Source organism: Poecilia mexicana, unplaced genomic scaffold (genome assembly GCF_051168715.1).
Source record: "Poecilia mexicana isolate PSO_F unplaced genomic scaffold, ASM5116871v1 scaffold_11, whole genome shotgun sequence".
Taxonomy (NCBI): domain Eukaryota; kingdom Metazoa; phylum Chordata; class Actinopteri; order Cyprinodontiformes; family Poeciliidae; genus Poecilia; species Poecilia mexicana.
This window is the reverse complement of record NW_028263380.1, coordinates 28,177,341-28,197,802: the sequence shown is the minus strand read 5'-3', so window position 1 is coordinate 28,197,802 and position 20,462 is coordinate 28,177,341. Positions and strand designations below refer to the sequence as shown.

The 20,462-nt window shown below is 42.1% G+C and overlaps 1 protein-coding gene across 1 annotated transcript; it reads right to left on the bottom strand.

Moving 5' to 3' along the window:
* Window positions 1-952: 952 nt before the first annotated feature.
* Window positions 953-20,457, bottom strand: LOC106919170 (uncharacterized). The gene is made up of 3 exons (XM_014989375.2): window positions 20,372-20,457; window positions 4,647-4,713; window positions 953-3,685 (listed from the first exon to the last, which is right to left on the bottom strand). The coding sequence occupies exons 2-3, from the start codon at window positions 4,705-4,707 to the stop codon at window positions 1,134-1,136; spliced, it is 2,613 nt and encodes an 870-aa protein (XP_014844861.2). The 5' UTR covers window positions 4,708-4,713; window positions 20,372-20,457; the 3' UTR covers window positions 953-1,133.
* Window positions 20,458-20,462: the final 5 nt, after the last annotated feature.

The window sequence follows — 20,462 nt, the reverse complement described above, 5'->3', positions numbered from 1 at the left end:
ATGAAGAGGCTTTAAAGAAAAACACGTTTACTGCTGAACAGAATCCGGTTTTTCCTTCATGTGGACAAAACTGGACAACACGTCTCTTTACTCAAGACCTCAGCTGGAACTATGGTAGACATGTATAACTTTTAACACAATTTTAATTAGCAAAGGCAAACAGCACAAGCAACCAGATTTATTATAATGTCCTCTAAAGAAATTGGAAGAGAAAGCTTTGTTTTTAAAATTTTACATATCTGAACAGACATTTTAATTTCAGCAGAGTTTTGGTTAAAGTTTGGGGTTGTAATGCAATGACCTAATCAAATGAGAAAATATATAATATTCCATACAGAATTTTAGGAAAAAATATGAATATATTGTTTTAGTCGATTCCATCCATCATCTTCCTCTTAGTCTGGGGGTCGCAGGTCGGCAGCCAGGGAGACCCAGGTTTCCCCCAGCCTCCTGGTCCAGCTCCTCCAGGAATCCCAAGGCGTTCCCAGCAGGGGAACGTCGTCCTGGTCTTCTTCTGGTCTTCCTCCCAGGGGGCCTGAATGCCTCGCCTGGCTCCTCAGGGAGGAGGAGCAGCAGCTCTACTCTGAGTTTCTGTCTCCAAGGGAGCCCAGACTCCCTGCAGCTGTGATCCGCTCCAGTGAGGCAGGAGCGGATCACAACAGAACCAACAGAACCACATACTGGATCCCAACAGCACCAAAATGATCCTACAAGGTCTTCCCACAACAACTTCTAAACGATTCCAACTGGTCTGTCCAGTCTTGTTTTCATTCTTGTCTCAATCTACACTTCTAAAAATGGCTCTCTTGCTCTCCTGCTGTTCTAACTGCAGAGTTAGAAACAAACACCTTTAAGCTCTTAATCTTCATTGCCCAATGAAAGCCCTTTACTTCCTGCAAATATTTAACTTTCCTCAAAACATTTTATTGTTGTAAAGAATACCTAAACAAAATCAATAAAAAAAATCTGAAAATGTTTATTTTGACACAGGAGAACAAGTTTGAACTACACATTGGAAACATTCCCAAATGTAAAGGTTTCATATCCTGAAATGTTTGCAGCGGCTCCATGCTAACATGGAGTGGCATCAAGTTTCACATTTCCAACACAGAAAGTCTTTGTAGGGTTTCAGCTCAGCTGGTGATCCCGACCTCCGTTGAGGAAGAGTCTGGATTCGTTTCTCCGGACAGCAGCAGGCCGGCGGCGGCAGCTGGAGCTGCTTGGTCCTCCGCAGCGCGCCGGCCGGAGGGCCTCAGCTTGGTCTTCCTGGGCGCCAGCACCAGCGAGTATCCAGGTTTGACACGAGGGAGAGCAAATTTTAGCTTCAGCGCCATCTGGGTGGAGTTGAGGCAGTGATGGTCCAGGTGTGGGTTCGTGTTGTTCAGAACCATCTTCTGATACAGGATCTCGCAGCGAAGCCCTTCCCTTTTCTCCAGTCGCGACTTCCCATCAAAGCGCAGCAGCATCTTTTCAATGTCCTGCTGGGTTTTGCAGGGACCTCCGTTTCTGGTCACTGTGGCGATAATGTAGTCCCTGTCCATGTTCTCCTCCTGCTCTTCCTCAGGGACTCTTCTGTAACCTTTTCTCGCCTGAGGGCTTTGTTCCTCTTTCTGGCTGAACTGGGAGCCGTTTCTGCTTCTCGAAGCTTCATCAGAGCTGTTGCCAGATATGCCCTCGTCTTCCTGCGAGCTGTCCAGCTGGCTCTTTGAGGAGGTCTTGGACAGCTTGTCCGGCCTTTTCTTCCTGTATGGATACGCATGGCCGAAGGGATACTCTGCCATCAAGACGGAGAACGTGCAGCTGACCAACTCCAAGCACACATCAGTGGAAGGGATCTGGGAAAACATTCCTCCAGGTAAAAAGTTCTTCAGGTGTTCCTCAGTGACGGCAGCAATCACTTTAATGGTCCTCTTCAGACAAGCTCGGATCAGGTCTCGGTTTGTGTGCCACTCGCCACAGAAGCTAAACACCCCGGTGAAGATTTTCTCTTGCAGCGGGAACTGCAGAAAGACATTGCTGTCCTCCTCCGGTGCCAGCAGCATGGAGGGATCTTTGGACCAATCGATGAACCTTTGGTACAGACACAGCAGGAACTGACTGAAGAATGCATACTCTCCTCCGCTCTTCAGGAGCTGCCAATAGGGGCCGAGGATCTTGCAGTAAATTATGGCCACGACACACACGAAGCTCTGGATCATGGAGTCATTTGCGTCTGCTGCAACGCTCTCCAGGATGATGTTCGGACATGGGTCGTTGGCAATCGACAGCAGATCTGCAAAGAAGAGAGCCGTCTCCTTGTGATGGTGGATAAGACCTGCTGCTGCTTCAAAGTAGTTATTCAGTCTGTTTGATTGGTTTACAGCGAGTCTGGAGGGGTTTCCCTTCTCCTCACAGAATGCCACCCAATGCTTTCTGTAGTTCGGTTTCTCCGGGCTGATCGGGCTCAGGATATCACAGGCCATGTGGATGTAACGTGACGTGGCGCTTTCTGGCAAGCTAACAAAGTTCTTGAACTTGGGAAGATTATCTCGGCCCAGTTTCACTCCTGTGGACAGGATGATCTCCTTCTCAAAGCTCATGATCTGTGCCTCCACCGCATCGTGCAGATCAACGAGGTAATTAGCGTTGTAGTTTAAAAACACCACTGGGTGCACGAGGGAAGTCTCCTTCCGGACACTGTTCACCTTTTTCTCAAACTCTTCCATGGCTGGATGCTCTTTGTAGGTGAGAGCGTAGTGATTCTTCAGCAGATCCAACGAAACGCTTTTGCACGCTTCAGTTTTCCCGCCGTAAACGCTCGACAGCTTCTGGACGGACAGCATGGCGATGTCCAGCAGGGTCAGGGATTCTCCGCAGTCAGAGCTGGATGTCTTTCCATCATCCTCGCCTCCCGCGTCAGCATTTCCTCTCTGCAGCGTGGTTCCTACTTCCTCCCTGCGTGCCTCAGGACCTTCGCCTTGGGAGATTTCTGAGCACTCGTCTTCTTCTTTGACTGTAACCCTTTCGTAATCTTCTCTCCTCAGGCGTTTCTTTACAAAAATTTTTGGTAATTTCTTCGGAACCAGTTCAAACGGACTCTGAAGCACTTTTTCAATGGCTGCATTCTTCCTGTGACTCCTCGTCTCATAGTTGCGACAGTAAATTTTCAGCTTCTTTATCCTAGACCGGAGGAGCTTGTATGCTTTCTGAATGGCCCCACTCTTACAGTACTCTGGGTTAAAGTTTCTTAGCCAGGAAACAATGACTACTGGGGAAATTTTTTCCCTGGCAACAAAGTTGCTCAACTCGACAATCAGTCCATTTGTGACTTCGATGGACCGTGCCCGCTCTGAGAAATCCCTGAGCTCCAGAAGATGCTGGCGCTCCACTCCGATACTGTCGCATATTGGGCCAACGAAGTTGAAGTTGACATCTGAATCCAGAAAGACAAACCTGGCTTCAATGCCCAGGCTCAGCGTTGTTGCAATGCCTCTTTCGATCAAACAGCGGAAGTCAGCTGACTGATGGGCGGGGAAGATCTTCTTCAGCCACTCTGTGATGGCGAGCCAGGGAAAATTATTGTCCTCCCTCAGGAGTCCAACTTGGATCATCAGTCTGTTCTTGCATGGCCCCTGGTTCAGGTCTAGTCCCTCCCCTGTTTGAGGACCAATGAAGTCTGCAATAAGCTTCCAGTAGTATTCGTCTCCTGGAAGCAGAAAAGTTGGACAGAGGTAAGAAAAATCATTCCTGGTGAAAAAAATTAAATAAGATTTTGGTAGAGCTGCTCAATATGCCATATATTACTACTTTATGGATGTGTGCAATGACAATATTATTTGGATGCAACAATGGGCTGATTATAACATTTCAAACATTGTTGCTAACATTGTATTTGGTCATTAGATGGACTTTCATTGCTCACATTAGAGCTGGGTGATAAAACGACGCTACGTGTCGTAATCGACACGTCATCAATAATGATAGAAATACATCTGATAGAATGCTGATAATCTCACTGAACTCAGACCCAGAACCGCACAGCATTCTGGGGGATGTAGGCAGAGGAAAGGCTACCTCACTCACTCTTTGGTTACCTAGCAACAACCTGTTGCTACAGAAAACGGCTCGGCAGGAAACAGACCTGCGGGAAACGGCTCGATGTTGACACCGAGCCGATAATATGAAGATAGCAACGTGTGAGCGCAGCTCTCTGTGCGGCTCAGACAGGTGAGCAGTCCTGCAGGAGGAGAAACGGCAGAGACGCTCAGCTAGCTCAGCTAACTAGGTAGCATCCGTTAGGATTGTGGGAAAGGAAGGAATCTGTCAAGAGAAATGTAGGCAATCTATGAAACCTGAACTGTATGCACAGAATGTCGGCGAATGTGGGAGCAGCTTGAGGTTTCGCCACCGCCTCTGATAACTTCTGAGAAATAAAAACGTTCGGGCTGAAAAGAGATCATGACAGCTCAGAAATTATGGATAAGAGGAAAGGACATGTCACACGTTTGGTGCTGCAACAGCAAACAGAGCCCAAAGAAAAGTCCTGAATGATTTTCAGAAAGCCTGGAGAACATCAGGACCTTCCTGTTGTCCTCAACCTTGGAGATAACAGGAAGGTCAAGCAGCTTGGAGGGAGAAATGAGGTTTGATCAGACGATCAGACTTACTCAGATTAGCATCATTTACTACCGCTTTCCCATGGAGGGAAAAGTCCTGACCTTCCTCCATGTTATGCTGAAAGAAAACACAGATAGACGTTATTCAAAGCCATAGGACAACACAGTCTAGGAAGAAATGTCTATGTTGCTGGGAGAAAATGTCAGCAGAAGCTGCAGCCACCAGCTGGCATTCAGCCATATTGGAGGTTTTCTGCAGCCCCAGCTCCAGAGGTGTTTAGCGAGGGGCCACTGGCTTATTTTGGGGTGGCAGAGTAAACAAACCTTTATGCAACATTTCAAATAAAATAACCGTTTATTAATACAAAATAAAAAAAGGATATAAGCAATGACATGTCTAAAATGTTGTATAATTATCCTCTAATTTGCATAAACATTAGCTCATCTGCTGCAGAAAAGTAGGAATCCAATGTTTCCAATCGCTAAAGTCTATTTCTTTAAATGTAAAATCAATCTACTCAAGTAAGAGTAGCAATAATAACATTACTCAATAAACAGTGTAATAAAACTCCTCTAATAACACAAAGCTGAAGAAGTTGGTTTCTGATTTGGGAAATGGCTAAAGGCCGATTCCACCTAATTTTTCACTACTTTCAGCATATTTTATCTATTTTATTTAAAAAACTACAACATTGAGACTCTTCAAACCTGGACTGGATTAATCTGCTCTAATAGCAGAATATCAAAATTCTAAAGATTCACCAGCAACTCAGCTCACAACCCTTCCCCTGTTCTGCTTATGAACTTTCTCCTCCAGCCCATTCCTTCTCTTCCTTCCAGCTCCCAACAACTTCAGAAATTACAAGTCTAATACATAAATCCAACTTGTCCACCTGTCTGCTTGATCCTCTTCCCACAGTCTTGGTTAAAGCCTGTGCCTCAACCATAATCCCTCTTATTTCTACCATTATTCACTCCTCTCTTTCCACTGGAACAGTTCCCGCATCATTTAAAATTGCTGCCATAACTCCTATCTTAAAAAAAACCTGGTGCTGATTGCTACAATCTGAATAATTTCCGTCCTATCTCCAACTTGCCTTTCATCTCTAAAATTCTTGAGAAGATAGTAGCATCGCAACTTCATACTTATTTATCCAACTATAACCTCTATGAACTGTTTCAGTCTGGTTTTCGTCCCCTCCATAGTACAGAAACAGCTCTTATAAAAATCACTAATGACCTCCTTATGGCAGCTGACTCTGGCTTACTGTCCATTCTTATCCTACCTGATTTGAGTGCAGCGTTTGACACTATTTGTCACGACACCCTACTTAATAGACTGTCTTCCATTGGTATCACTCAGACCCCTCTAAACTGGTTTAAATCATATCTTTCCTGCCGCACTCAGTTCGTTCGGATCAAAACCTTTTCTTCCCAACCTTCCTCTGTTACATCAGGAGTTCCCCAGGGCTCTGTCTTGGGGCCCCTTCTTTTTATTATTTATCTCCTTCCCCTGGGTAATATCTTTCGTAGATATAACATTGATTTTCACTGTTATGCAGATGACACCCAGCTTTATGTTTCCAGTAAGCCCTCCTCCAACCTTCCACCATCCTCGCTTACTGACTGCTTGACTGAAATTAAATCCTGGTTCTCCTCTAATCTACTTAAGCTTAATAGTGATAAAACGGAGGTCCTTCTCATTGGTACTAAATCTAATCTGGCCAAAATCAAAAACTTTAGTCTTGAAATTGATAACTGTTCTGTTTCCCCCTCCCCTCAGGTAAAGAGTCTGGGTGTTATTCTTGACAGCACTCTTTCTTTCCAGTCTCATATTAACAATATTACCCGCTCAGCTTATTTTCATCTACGCAACATCAACCGTCTTCGCCCCTCCCTTTCTTCCCATTCCGCTGCTATTCTTGTTCACTGTCTTGTGACATCACGCCTGGACTATTGCAACTCCCTTCTGTTTGGTCTCACCCAGAAATCTCTTCATAAGCTCCAACTGGTCCAGAACTCAGCTGCCCGTATCATTACTAAAACCCCATCCATGCACCACATCACTCCTATCTTGCAAAGACTTCATTGGCTGCCTACCAAGTTCCGTATAGAATACAAAATTCTTCTGTATACTTTTAAGGCTCTTCACAATTTTTCCCCACTATATCTTTCCAATCTTATTCATATTGCCACTCCCTCTCGTTCCCTCAGATCATCCTCCTCCATCCATTTGTCTGTCCCCTCTGTTCGTCTTACTACCATGGGGAGCAGAGCTTTCAGTCGCTCTGCTCCCCAACTCTGGAACTCATTACCACCCCACCTTAGAAACATAAAGTCACTCCCTAAATTTAAAACCGAACTTAAAACACACCTTTTTAGATCTGCCTTTTCAATATGACACAATTGGTTTGCTTGATTTTTATATAATTTTTTACATAGATTTATATATAGATTTCATATAGATACATTGTTGTGTATCTATCTGATCTATTTTTAATTGCTACATTTTTATTGTTGCTGTTACTTTTCGCTCTTTGTACGGTGTCCTTGAGTGCCAGAAAGGCGCCTTAGAAATAAAATGTATTATTATTATTATTATTATTTAAAACCAACTTTGTGATTTGTGAAACTTCAATACAAGGCAATTCCACCTAATTTTTCACTACCTTCAGCATCTTTATGAGAGAAAACAAAAAGCTAACAGCAAAATAATGAAAATTTCAGAGAAGGAGCAGTTCAGTTCTTATGTGGTCGAGATGCAAAAAGAGACCTGGAGTCACCCCTTCTTGAAGTTTCACAAATCCCACACATGGTTTTAAATATTTTGCTATGAGTTGAGAATAACCTAGTCCAGGTTTGAAAAGTTTAGGTGTTGTAGTTCAGGAGCTGCAGCAGTAGCTAGCGCTCAAGTTGCGTTTAAAGGCAGCTCGGAAAAACACGTTGTGAAGTGTTAACGATGGATAAAACTTTGTAAGGGCTGAAAAAAGCGCGGGAGACAGAATGAACGGGAGCCCCTCCTGTATCAAACAGAGATAGAAATATCAGATTTACATATATAGACCCCCTGCATGTTATTGTTTGCATAAGGAAATTTCGCGTGTGCGGACAACATTGAAGGGCAGAAAGACTATTATTCTACATGCCGTCCACAGCCGCCGTACAATAATTCCATTAACTCAATCAAACTTGGACGTAGATATTATTAATTTCGTGCTATGCTCGTCAGGAAAGGGAGGAACCGTTAAAGTACAACTCAAAACCACGTCTTTCTCGGTCTCTGTATCAGCGCACACAGACTCGTTGCCATAGCAACTGACAAGAACGCCACAAAAAAAAAAAAAAAAAATCACTAAAATATTTCCCACACAAAGAGCCAATGACGTAGTGACGTGAGGTCAGGGGAGGAAGGTGAGGCCAAGCCTCACCTGTTATTATGGAATAATATAATGACAGGATAATTTATATTGCTATTTTCACCCTGTGGTTTGTATTATAAAGTACTTATTTTTCATTTAGCTTTACCAATTTTGATTATTTTTTCTTCAGAATCACTGAATTTTCGCAATTTTCCATTCAAATGCTCTGAAGCGAAGCAGGTGAGGCAGTAGCGAGCTGAGCCTCACCTGGACTGATCAACCTCTCTAACTGCACTGGCTGCCATTCGATGAGAGCAGCTCCTCCTGTCTGTACGTCGTGAACAAAATGGTTAAAAAACATAATATATTAACTGATTTTCCATAATTTAGCTTATGTATATAATGTACAGGCCTTTCCAAATTGTCCCTAGGTGTGTGTGTGTGTGCATGGTTGTTTGTCCTGTGTGTCTGTGTTGCCCTGCGACAGACTGGCAACCTGTCCAGGTGACCCCGCCTCTCGCCCGGAACGTTAGCTGAAGAGGCACCAGCAACCCTCCCGACCCCAATAAGGGACAAAGGTGTAAAGAAAATGGACGGATGGATATAATGTACAGTGTTTGTTGTCACCAGCTCTGTGTGTAACGTGTTTTGTTACAAAAATAGAGAACAGATACGAGGTGAGGCAGGCAATTCTCTTGCCTCATGGCAGGGGGCGCTCATGATCCCAGACATTGTGACTCCACAACTGCAGAGTAAGAGACATTAACAGCGAGCTAGCCATACAGTAAATAAGTGAAGCTACACGCAACGAGTCTACGTGCAGCTTGGCCGATACAGAGAGAGAGAAAGGTGGTTTTGAGCTGTACTTCAGCGGGTTTTCCCTTTGCTGTGCAGCATAGCACTAAATTATTAATATCTGTATTTCCAAATTTGATTGAGTTAACAGTTATTCTACCATGGCAGAGCGGCTATGGATGACATGTGAAAGTATATCTTTCTGCCCTTCAATGTTGTCCACATGCGAGAAATTTCTGTATGTGAACAATAACATGCAGGGGGTCTTATGATTTTGATTAAGTCTGAGCCTCACCAGCCATGAACCTCACCGCACGTCACTGAGCTTACCGTAATCTCCGACGAAATAAAACGGACGGAAATTCCACAGGGTATGATGTATCGGTAAGAAAGCTGCTGAGTATGCAGACTTAACATCTGCATGCGGATTGATGGGGAGCAGATAGTCAGAACAGCGCAAGATCTCGAGAAAATAAGTCGAGATTTCTTTTTTTTTTTTCTCCATGTCCCCTTAGGTGACCAGCCGTCCCCGATTTCCGGGGACAATCCCCGTTTTAGGTGACCTGTTCCCGGCTGAAGCCATTCCAGGAAAAGTCCCCGATTTCAGCGTTTTATGAATGAGAAAAAATGTTTCCTATAGGTCGTTATTACGGTAGCCGGAGACTCCATATGGCAGGCAGTAGAAAGCGCGAGCGAGCGTGTTGCGCGCAACAACAGCAGTTACGGCAACTGCTCGCGCTACTGTTACCATAGACATAATATAAGGATAGACCCTCATGGACCGCTCTCGCCTGTAGACCCTTTTCACATGACGTCACACAACCTCCGTTTTGGCTCGAAGCTGTGTATCCTTAGTTCCGGTGTACATAGTAAGTAATGATAAAGTTGTCTATTTCATATATATATATGTAAAATGGACACATATATATCTCTATATATCTATATAGAGACATATATATAGAAAGAGAGATTTATATATAGATATATCTATATCTATATCTATATATATATATATATATATATATATATATATATATATATATATAAGCTCATGTCAGGCATCATAGCGGCTAAGATAAGCGGACACATGGATAAATACATGAGCACGGCACAGAAGGGCATCGGCATAAATAGTAGAGGAGCCAAACACCAACTCCTTGTAGACCACACAGTCGCCCGAGACTGCAAAACCCGACACACCAACCTGTGCACCGCTTGGATTGATTACAAGAAAGCCTATGACTCAATGCCACACACCTGGATCATTGAATGCTTAGAGATGTACAACATCAATAGGACTCTAAGAGCCTTCATTGCAAACTCGATGGGGCTGTGGAAAACCACCCTTGAAGCCAACTGCAAACCGCTTGCACAAGTGTCCATCAAATGTGGCATATACCAAGGAGATGCTCTGTCCCCACTGCTGTTCTGCATAGGCCTGAACCCCCTCAGCCAAATCATCAACAAGACTGGCTACGGATACCGACTTAAGAATGGGGCCACAATCAGTCACCTCCTCTACATGGATGACATCAAGCTGTACGCCAAGAGCGAGCGAGACATCGACTCACTGATCCACACCACCAGGATCTACAGCACTGACATTGGGATGTCATTCGGACTAGAGAAGTGTGGCCGGATGGTTACAAAGAGAGGGAAGGTTGTCCGCACAGAAGGGGTCTCACTCCCAGAGGGAACGATAGCAGACATAGAGCACAGCTACAAGTACCTGGGAATACCACAAGCAAATGGCAACCTCGATGAGGTCACAAGGAAAGGAGCCACAGCCAAATACCTCCAACGAATAAGGCAAGTCCTGAGAAGCCAGCTCAATGGCAAGAACAAGATCCGTGCAATAAACAGCTATGCCTTACCAGTAATCAGATACCCTGCCGGAATAATTAGCTGGCCAATGGAAGAGATGAAGGCCACGGATGTTAAGACTCGGAAGCTACTAACCATGCATGGAGGGTTCCACCCCAAATCCAGCACCCTTAGACTGTACACGAGCCGTAAGGAAGGAGGCAGAGGACTAGTGAGTGTGAGAGCCACTGTCCAGGATGAAACATCCAAGATCCATAAATACATCAAGGACAAAGCCTCAATGGACGATGTGCTCAGCGAATGTCTCAGGCAATGGGGAACAGAGGACGAGGTGCTGGAGGAACCATCATGGGAAGACAAGCCCCTACATGGGATGTACCACCGACAAATAACTGAAGTGGCTGATATCAGGAAATCCTACCAATGGCTGGAGAAAGCTGGACTCAAGGACAGCATGGAGGCCCTCATCCTGGCCGCCCAGGAACAGGCCCTAAACACCAGAGCAATAGAAGCTCAAATCTACCACACCAGACAAGACCCAAGGTGTAGGTTGTGCAAGGAGGCCTCTGAGACAGTCCAGCACATAACAGCAGGGTGCAAGATGCTGGCAGGGAAAGCGTACATGGAACGACATAACCAAGTGGCAGGCATAGTGTACAGGAACATCTGTGCAGAATATGGACTGGAAGCCCCGAGGTCAAAATGGGGGACACCCCCAAAGGTGGTGGAGAATGACCGAGCTAAGATCCTGTGGGACTTCCAGATCCAGACAGACAAGATGGTAATGTCGAACCAACCGGACATTGTGGTGGTGGATAAAGAACAGAGGAAAGCCGTTGTGGTGGATGTAGCAATACCAAGTGACCACAACATCAGGAAAAAGGAGAAACTGGAGAAATACCAGGGCCTCAGAGAGGAACTGGAGAAGGCCTGGAAGGTGAAGACCACAGTGGTGCCTGTGGTCATCGGGGCCCTCGGGGCAGTCACCCCCAAACTGGAGCAGTGGCTCAAACAGATCCCAGGAACATCAGACATCTCAGTCCAGAAATGTGCAGTTCTAGGCACAGCCAAGATACTGCGCAGAACCCTCAAGCTCCCAGGCCTCTGGTAGAGGACCCGAGCTCAGAGGATGAAAGAGACCACCCACGGAGGGTGAGAGGGGAATTTTTTATATCTGACAGCATATGTTGATCAGACAGAACACCGGAGCATGGAGTTTAGTCTCTAAAACATTTGCCTAAAATAAGATTGAAGATAGATCACGATTTGCAAACCAATTTTCTCTGACAACAAAATCTAAATTAGACAAAGGCTAGAAATTCTTCACCGAACAAAACCTGTTTGACTATGAAGGTAGGTATTTTTGTTTTGCGTAACCGTTAGCTTAGCATTAGTGAATTTTGTTAGCTAGCTAACTATGTGACATAACTGTTCCTTAACCAGAACTTTTTACTGTTTTTGAACTATGACGTTTTAGGCTCTAATCTTGATCAGATTCTTAAATTATAGACTGGAGTTGCCACTCATCCCATAAAATAGGGGTTTGTTTGTTATAAGCAGAGATGTCCGGTGCCGCCGCTGCTTTGTAATGCCTTCCTCTAATCGGACCACTTTTTCCGGTAACGAATAATCTAACGAGCTCGTATTTCAAATCCAGTAATCAGATTAAAGTTATTTTTATGTCCTTTATTTTCCATTAATACAGAAAATGAACCTCTAAACGTTACATCACTGACAGGCGGCGGTGTATATGTTTCCTAACTGTGGCTAAAGCTGCTGCTAGCTGGTTTACTCTCCGATCGGAGGCTGTTTATTTTATACACAGTTAGAGAATGGTGATTTTACAATAATTAATAACAGCTATCTAACACTTAAATGCTGTTATTATTAAACTTACCTTTTATTATATCCTTAAGATTATGAGAATGCGGAAATTTGTCGGCTTGGTTCCCAAGGCAAAATCACACCGGAAGTAAAGATACCCAGGTTTGAGTTATGGCGGCCATTGTCTGACGTCACTGTGAAAAGGGTCTATTGTCGCTGACGAGATTTAGGGCGGCCATCTTGGAGCGGTCCACCACTCCACTCAGCGTTATGTGTTTAGCAGCACAATGACGTATCAGCGCATTTAATCGATCATAACACACTTTTTGTTACTGGAAACCATATTCCAACATCTATCAAAGCTACATTTATAAACAATTGTATTTTTTAAGTATGTTTTTAATACATAGTTCATATTTAAATATGCTTAGTGGCTATAACAATAGAATAGGAATGGGATATTCTGATATCGATGTATGAAGAGCATATTACAAAGCACACAGCCGTTCATAGTTTATTTAATAAATTATTTAGTAATATCAATATATATTTATATAACTATACAAACACTAATAAATAAAGATTAATAATGGCACAAATAAATAATGATTAATACTGACTATATATATATATATATATATATATATATATATATATATATATATATATATAATATGTTTTTCAGCCGACGAGTCCAAATCCGATGTGAGATTCATCCTGCAGTGAATCCGTCTCTCTTTATAGATTTCTCCCTCTTCTTCCTCACATCGTGTCTTTAGGAAACCTTCAAAACAAAAACGGAAGATTTAGGCTGTATCTTACTTTGACAGAGTGAAAGAATATAAATAATAGTCTTTACCACCTGTGTAAACTTTGCCGGTGAATGTTATAACACATAAGTTTTATAATATGTTATATTGTTTCATTTCTAATATAGGCCCTTGTGTCAGATAATCTAAGTCAATGTTAGAGAATAATACATTTTTTTAGATGTACAGAATCTCAGTCAGCCTTCATAGCGGGGCTGAACCCGTATTACACCAAGCACTGTAGCTAATATTAGCTGGTATCTCGCCGGTGGACATAAATACAGTAAAGTAATATTCTAATCACAATATATACACAATAATATGTCCATCTTACTTGTGAAATGTTGTCTGTGGAGCCCTCACATCAATAATCCATCGACCAGAACAACAATATCCCTCAGTGCTGAGGCATCTGCTGCTGTTTTGGTTGAGCAAAGTAGGAGGGTATACCGCTCCAAGATGGCCGCCGTATTTCCTGCGCCGGAGCGGTCCATGAGGCGTCTATGCTTATATTATGTCTATGACTGTTACTGTTACAGAGAAGGAGAAGAGCAGCAGGATGGAACTAAAACTGTCTCATGATTCACAAAAGCAAAAGATCCACACTTACGAGCTCCTTCTGGCCTGTGTGAATTTCGAGACTCTCCTGACGTCTAAAAATTCAGGTTTTTTTTTTAATAAATGGTCTATTTGATTGGGTGATCAGCAACCAATCAGATAGCTTCCTTGTTTCAGCCAATCATATGAACGGAGCCCCGGTAACCTATTTTTCAGCCAATCACATTAACCCATTCTAACAACGCTGTAGCTTTGACGAAGCTCAGCCTGGCTTCTGGCAGCGACAGAGGAGCGGAAAGTGAAATATCTAACATATTAGCTATTTATCTCTATATTATCGTTATTAATGTTAATCGATTTAATTGTGCAACTATCATCACAAGCTGGCGATCTTCAGCACACCTAACTCCTTTATTAGCGCATCAGCAGAGCTCTGGTGACTAAGCTATGCTACCGAGCTATGCTAGCACTGCTGCATGCTAATAGCATCAGGCTAGCGTCTTTCTACATAGTTGAATTTATTCAAGATAATAATAGGCTTAGTATATTATGAATTCTTATAAAGCCCTGGTCCTTAAATGATAAATTATCATAGTGTAACAGGTGGAACCACTAGGTGTCGCTCCCTCCACACCCTGAGCTCCCATAAAAGGGAAGCTGGCAGGCTGGTGGCCAACTGTCAATTTCCTGTGTGTTCGACCAGGTGTGTGTTGGCCCACGAGTTCCACTGTTTGTTTTGTTTTGTGGTAAGGAGGAAAACTCTTAATTTGATCATTTTAAGTCAGTGCTGACGGGGTGTTTTTATAGGGCCACACTGTCATTATTGATGATCTGGCGGTAGCATCACCTGGGCGTGTGGCTGTTCAACGCTGCAGGTACGTTTTGTATATTTTTTTAACTGGATTGAATTGTATGTTTTTGTTTTTTATATTGTTTTTATTTGACAGGGCTGTGCCAGATCTGTTAAATTGACTTTAGTTACAGGTATGTAGTGTTCTTAATGTTTTTTAGATTGATTTAATAAACATTTGGTCATTTTTGTTTTTTGCAGTTGTCGCTGCGCCCTGCTGTTCTTTTAGAGTCTGATTTTCTGTTTTTCTTTTTCATTTATTTTGTTTTTTATCATTGTTTTTTGGGTCACTTCCTGCAAATACACACCCTCTTATTTTGTAATAATAAATATTGTTCATTTCATGCTGGCTGTTTATTGCACTTCGGCTACAAGTGGCTGTAACATTTGGCGTTGTTGGCAGGATTGACAGTTGGCCACCAGCCTGCCAGCTTCCCTTTTATGGGAGCTCAGGGTGTGGAGGGAGCGACACCTAGTGGTTCCACCTGTTACAATAGCAGTGTAATAATTCACTTAAGGCAAGCTTTTCAGAAACACAGTGATTTTTTTAACTTATCATATAAAAAGCAGAATATGCAAACATATGTATCCATTTCCAAAATACACATTGATGTGCATTACTTTAATTTTATTGTTAGCGGGAGCTGGCCTTTACTGTTTTATTGCCAGTCGGTGATGTTTCTTCTTTGCTCTGCGGTGATTGTGAGTCTTTGACATTATCAGTAATGCCCACTAATTCTCACTGAGAAAAAAAATACATTTCAGAAAACTGGTGGATGATAATTCATACATTGTTTATGCAATATATTCGGGTTCTTGTCTAACACTCTACATGAAAGGAGCGATCTGAACACCGATGTTGACCCTCTGGTTATTTTTAATGGTAACCTAGATAATAACTAGAGGTGTGCCGATCGATCGGTCACCGATCATAATCGGGCCGATTTTCGTGAAAAAGTGCATGATCGGTGATCGGCGATCATTGGCTCTTGTTGCCGATCACCTGCATCTCATTTCCAGCCTGCCTGTGCAGCTGGTCTCCTCTTTCCTTCACTGTGCAAACGCGCAGCAACAAATCCTAAGCGATGTGGATCTATAACCACTGAGTGAATGGGGAAGTTTGCGTGTTGCGGTGGAAAATTGAAGCAGGTCAAAATGCATCAACACAACGAAGCTAATATGACATAAAAACAATGACGGAGTTTGGCTACATCGAGGCTCACTGCAGTAAAAAAGACATACGGAGGATCAGATAGCAGGTAAAGCAGCGCACAGCTACAAACACCCGGATTAGCATGACGGTCAGAAAGCTAAACAAATAACCCGCAAAATTATTTAAGTCTTCGAGCTGCGATGTAAGACGCTGGTTCTGCTCTCCTGTTGAACCGCTGCTACGCTACAGGTAGTAATATCTGACAGACGGAGCTTCGCTTCTGCTCCACCTGGTGGTGACTCTCACACCGAACCTGCTTAAAGCTGCAGCATCTAACTTAAAAAATACATTTTACACACGTATTAAAACTTTCGCTGTCCTAACATGAGACAGATAATCTCTAAAAAAATAATCGATCTCCTCCCTGATCTGCATAATTACTCCGCTCAGTCAGAAACAGCCAATCAGAGCTAGCAGTAATCAGCTAGCCGCCATGCTAACAGGAAGTTTTCATTCAGTAAATCTGGATTGTTTATTGTAATGGAACCTGTTTTTGCCTTTGAATGTTAAGTTTTATACTTGAATTTTTTTGGCAATGTTGAGAGGTTTTATTTTGGCTCTTTGTATTATTTAGCCTCTTCAGAGCCTTCATATGTTATCAGTCTGTTAAAGGTAGTTTTATCAATAGCAGTACAATTTGCACAATGCCTGTTTTGTTTAGTTTTCTTCTTGAAAAAAGTTATTACAAACAAGTTTTTGTCTAAATTAAGGTGAATTCATGGTTCCTTTTTCCACATAATGTAACCGGTAGTGTTTATGATATAAAAAAAAAATAATAATAATAATTATGTGATCGGTATCGGTGTATCGGCCCTCATGGGTGATTGGTATCGGTATCGGCAGGAAAAAACCTGATCGGCACATCCCTAACCAAACATCACAACCTTACATGTGCGCATGCGCTGATGGGTATTAGTATAATCCCACTAACTAGAACCAGCATCAATACATAATAAATATGAATATATTACAGTTTATATTTCATAGTATTTAAAAAAAATCAACATTATAAACTAGGAGGTAGCACAGTTATTCTGAAGTGCAGCAGGTTGATCTGTCTTATATTTGAAAGCCATGTTTAAACAGCAGCATTGATGATGTCATCATAACTGGATTATCTTTCAAAACTGGATTTGTTTAAGTATGCATATGAATTTGAGACAATCATTACTTCAGATGTTTTAAAAGATCTACTTCTATACATGTTTGTGGATTAATCAGTACAATTTTTCTCTTGCATAGTGTCACCAGATGTGCTGTGTGACCCGGTGAAGGGGCAGCCGCTTCCAGACCTGCAGGACTTAAACCAGGACTTAGTGAATCTGAAGCTCTCAGCTCCAGGCGTTCTGGTTTGGACTTGTTAGGGTCACCTGTCCTCATCTTCCAGTCTCTCTTCTGAAATAAAATCACTTCAACATTCATTACTTCTGAGGCTCATTGATTCTCAGGCATTACCTTTATCTGCTGAGTCAGGACAATGACTTCCTGTTTTTAATATGCTAAGTTTCTGATATGGGTGCTGGTTCTGTAGCTTTTTTTTAACTCCTCATCCAATACTGGGCTCCTAAACTCCAGAACTCGGGGCCCGGCATCCTGCGACTTGTAGATGTGTCCCTGCTCCAACACACTGACTCTAAAGCTGAATCACTTCCTCGGTGCCGTCGGTTCTCCATGGTAACGGCCTCATTACTCGACTCAGGTGTGTTGAAGCAGAAACTCGTCTACAGCTGCAGGACTCCAGCCGTCCAGGCCTGGATTTGAGGATCATTGGTTCGTAGTTTACTTTTGTGAAGTCATCAGCTGCAACAAGCTTGAATTGCACAAAGATAATCTCTGTCCTAATCAAAGTCACTGACGTAGTTTGGATAGAGCAGTGGCCTGATAAAGAAGGCTGGTTCTGTTCTGGAGACGATGGTGAGAAGAAGGATTCTTCATAAAATGAAGACGGTTACAGACAACCTGAGCATCCTCTTCATGAGACTGTCTGAGAAATCAGAGTGTCTTCAGTCAGAGGCTTCTTCAGATTCGCTGTAATACAGACTGCACCAGAGATCTTTCCTGCCATCACCATCTACAATAACTCTTTGAAGAATCTGAATTAATGAGCTACAACAGAAGGAGCTCGTAAGTGTGGATCTCGTCCTGTGCATTTGTGAATCTTGCATTTGTGAATTATGAGACAGTTTTAGCTCCATACAGCAGAGCCAACCGCCAATAAAAATCAAGAAGAGGAGAGCGTGCTGTGGAGCTGACCTGATGCGCTATATGTGAATCAACAAGTTTTGTTTGAACTGGGCTAATCGTTGCCATCATAAACCTTTGGTTCACGGTAAAATAAAACTAAGCTTTTCTTAAACACAAGACGAGAGCACAATGAGCAGCTACAGAATTAGTCAGAGTGAGAGAAATAGTAACTGGATGGTTAAAATAAACTCATTGTAAATAAATATGTTTTGGAATTAACTGGTAATCATGGGCTTGTATTTTCAAAGATAGATATGAGTTTGGGCGTATTAAAGTTTCTCACAAAACATGGAGTCACTCAATGACAGGAAAACTGAATTAAGAAGAACATGGACTGAAACTGCTGAGGATGGAGAGATAATTTCTTCTGTTCGCTTAGCTCTTTTTTTTTGCTAAATATGGCATTTTTTAACATTTCATCAGCTGATGAAAAAGGTTAATATTTATACTAAGATTTTACTAGGATGAATCCAGCTCCTCATCTCAAAATAACCAAATTCTAAAAGAAAACAAATCTAATTTTATTTATTAAATTGTACATTTTCAGTATGTTCTAAACATTCTAATGTTTTGAGGAGATCGTGATGATATTATGTCTCTGAGAATAGTGGCAGACTGATAAAAGATGAGACGGGAGGAAGATAGTCTGATAAACTGAATGAATGAGGAAAACTGACAAAGCTGAAGAAAAGGATGAAATGTAAACATATTATTTAATTGTGTCTTATATGTTGTATTTTAAGTGTTTCTCAGTTTTTCACAGAATCTTTTCTGCTCTTGTTCTATCCAGACCTCTATGATCATGTGGCTGATGGATCTTCAGACCGAGGAGGGTTTGCAGATCCAAAGATCAGCTTCCTGACCAGAGTTCACTCATCTCAAACACACATAATGTCCTTACATATCAGCTACATAACTTTATATACAGACCTCATGTATTTATGGACACTTATGTGTCCATTCATGCACAACATTCAAATGTGGCCAAAGTTGTTGGTACCTTTAGTTAATGAGTAAAAAAACCACAAAGGTCACTGAAACAACCTGAAACTGACTAAAGTAATAAATCAAAATTTACTGAAAATTAACCAATAAAAATCAGACACTGTTTTTAATTGATGTTCAACAGAAGAAGAAAATGACAGACCAAGATGACTACAGTTGCACAGATTATTCTGAAACTTAAGGTCCACAGGACTGGAGCCAATCTGCCTGGCTGCGTCCGCACGAAGAAAATGGACAAATTCAAGATGGTCACTAAAAGTCCAGAACAACCAAGTCCAGAAAGTAAAGGTGAACTCCAAGGTCAAGACGGACTTCATGTGAGACCAAGGAGGAAAGAAAGTCACTAAAAAGTGAAGCTGGAATTTACCACAAAGGCCTTTAGACAGATGAGACAAAAGGTGCATCAGCTCTATGGTCACAGACACAAAAATGCTAATAAGTTTTAGCTACCATTATTTTAACTGAGACACAATTTAAAAGCAGTGTCTGACTTTCATTAATTTGCTAGTAAACAATTTTTTACTAGTTTTGTCAGTTTCAAGTTATTTCTGTTACCACTGTGGGCCTTTTGTTCATTAACAGAGGTACCAACTATGTTATTCATGTGTATGCATGCTCACTTACAAAATATGTACAAAATTTCTCCCCATATTTCCAGTTTTAATTTTCTATTGCTGCTATTACTTTTATTATTATTAATAGTAATATTACCACTGTGTGGAGAGACACGTTCCTGCTTTTATATTTGATTTTTAATGTTTAAATGTTAATAAATATGTAAACTTATCTCTCCCAGTTTCTTCATTTTAGTTTGATAAATTTGCTCCTTTACCGCCGAGTGAGAAATGTCCCCAGATTTAGTCTTGGAAATTTGGTCACCTATATAAGTTCAGTCCATTTACCATTTACTTACGGGGCTGCATACTTTTCGCTTGCCTGGAAAATTACAAAAACTCAATTCTTGTTTTTAGAGCTATTCCTCTTTCCAACATTTGGAACTTAATTTTATTTTCTCACTCACTTACACGAAAGATGAAAATATCATTAAGATGTTTAAACCAGGATAATTAAACAACAGACTGAACTGTAACGCTGTTCTGCTGGGATGCCTCCCCGCAGGACCATGAGTTAGCGCCGAGGAGCAACAGCTACTGTTAGCAGCACTTTAACTGGAACAAACTCAGCTAACTTAAGCCACGTAAAGCCGATTTCGCAGACAGGCCGTTATATTTAATTTGCCAATGAATAATTACAGATTTTAAAGAAGTGGAAATAAACTTTGACGAAAAACTCACCCTGTAATCAGCCCAACTCGACTTGCTGCTGGGGGGAAAAAAAAACAAAAGATCGGTGCTGCTCCGTGATTGGTCAGATTCGCCTAAAGGC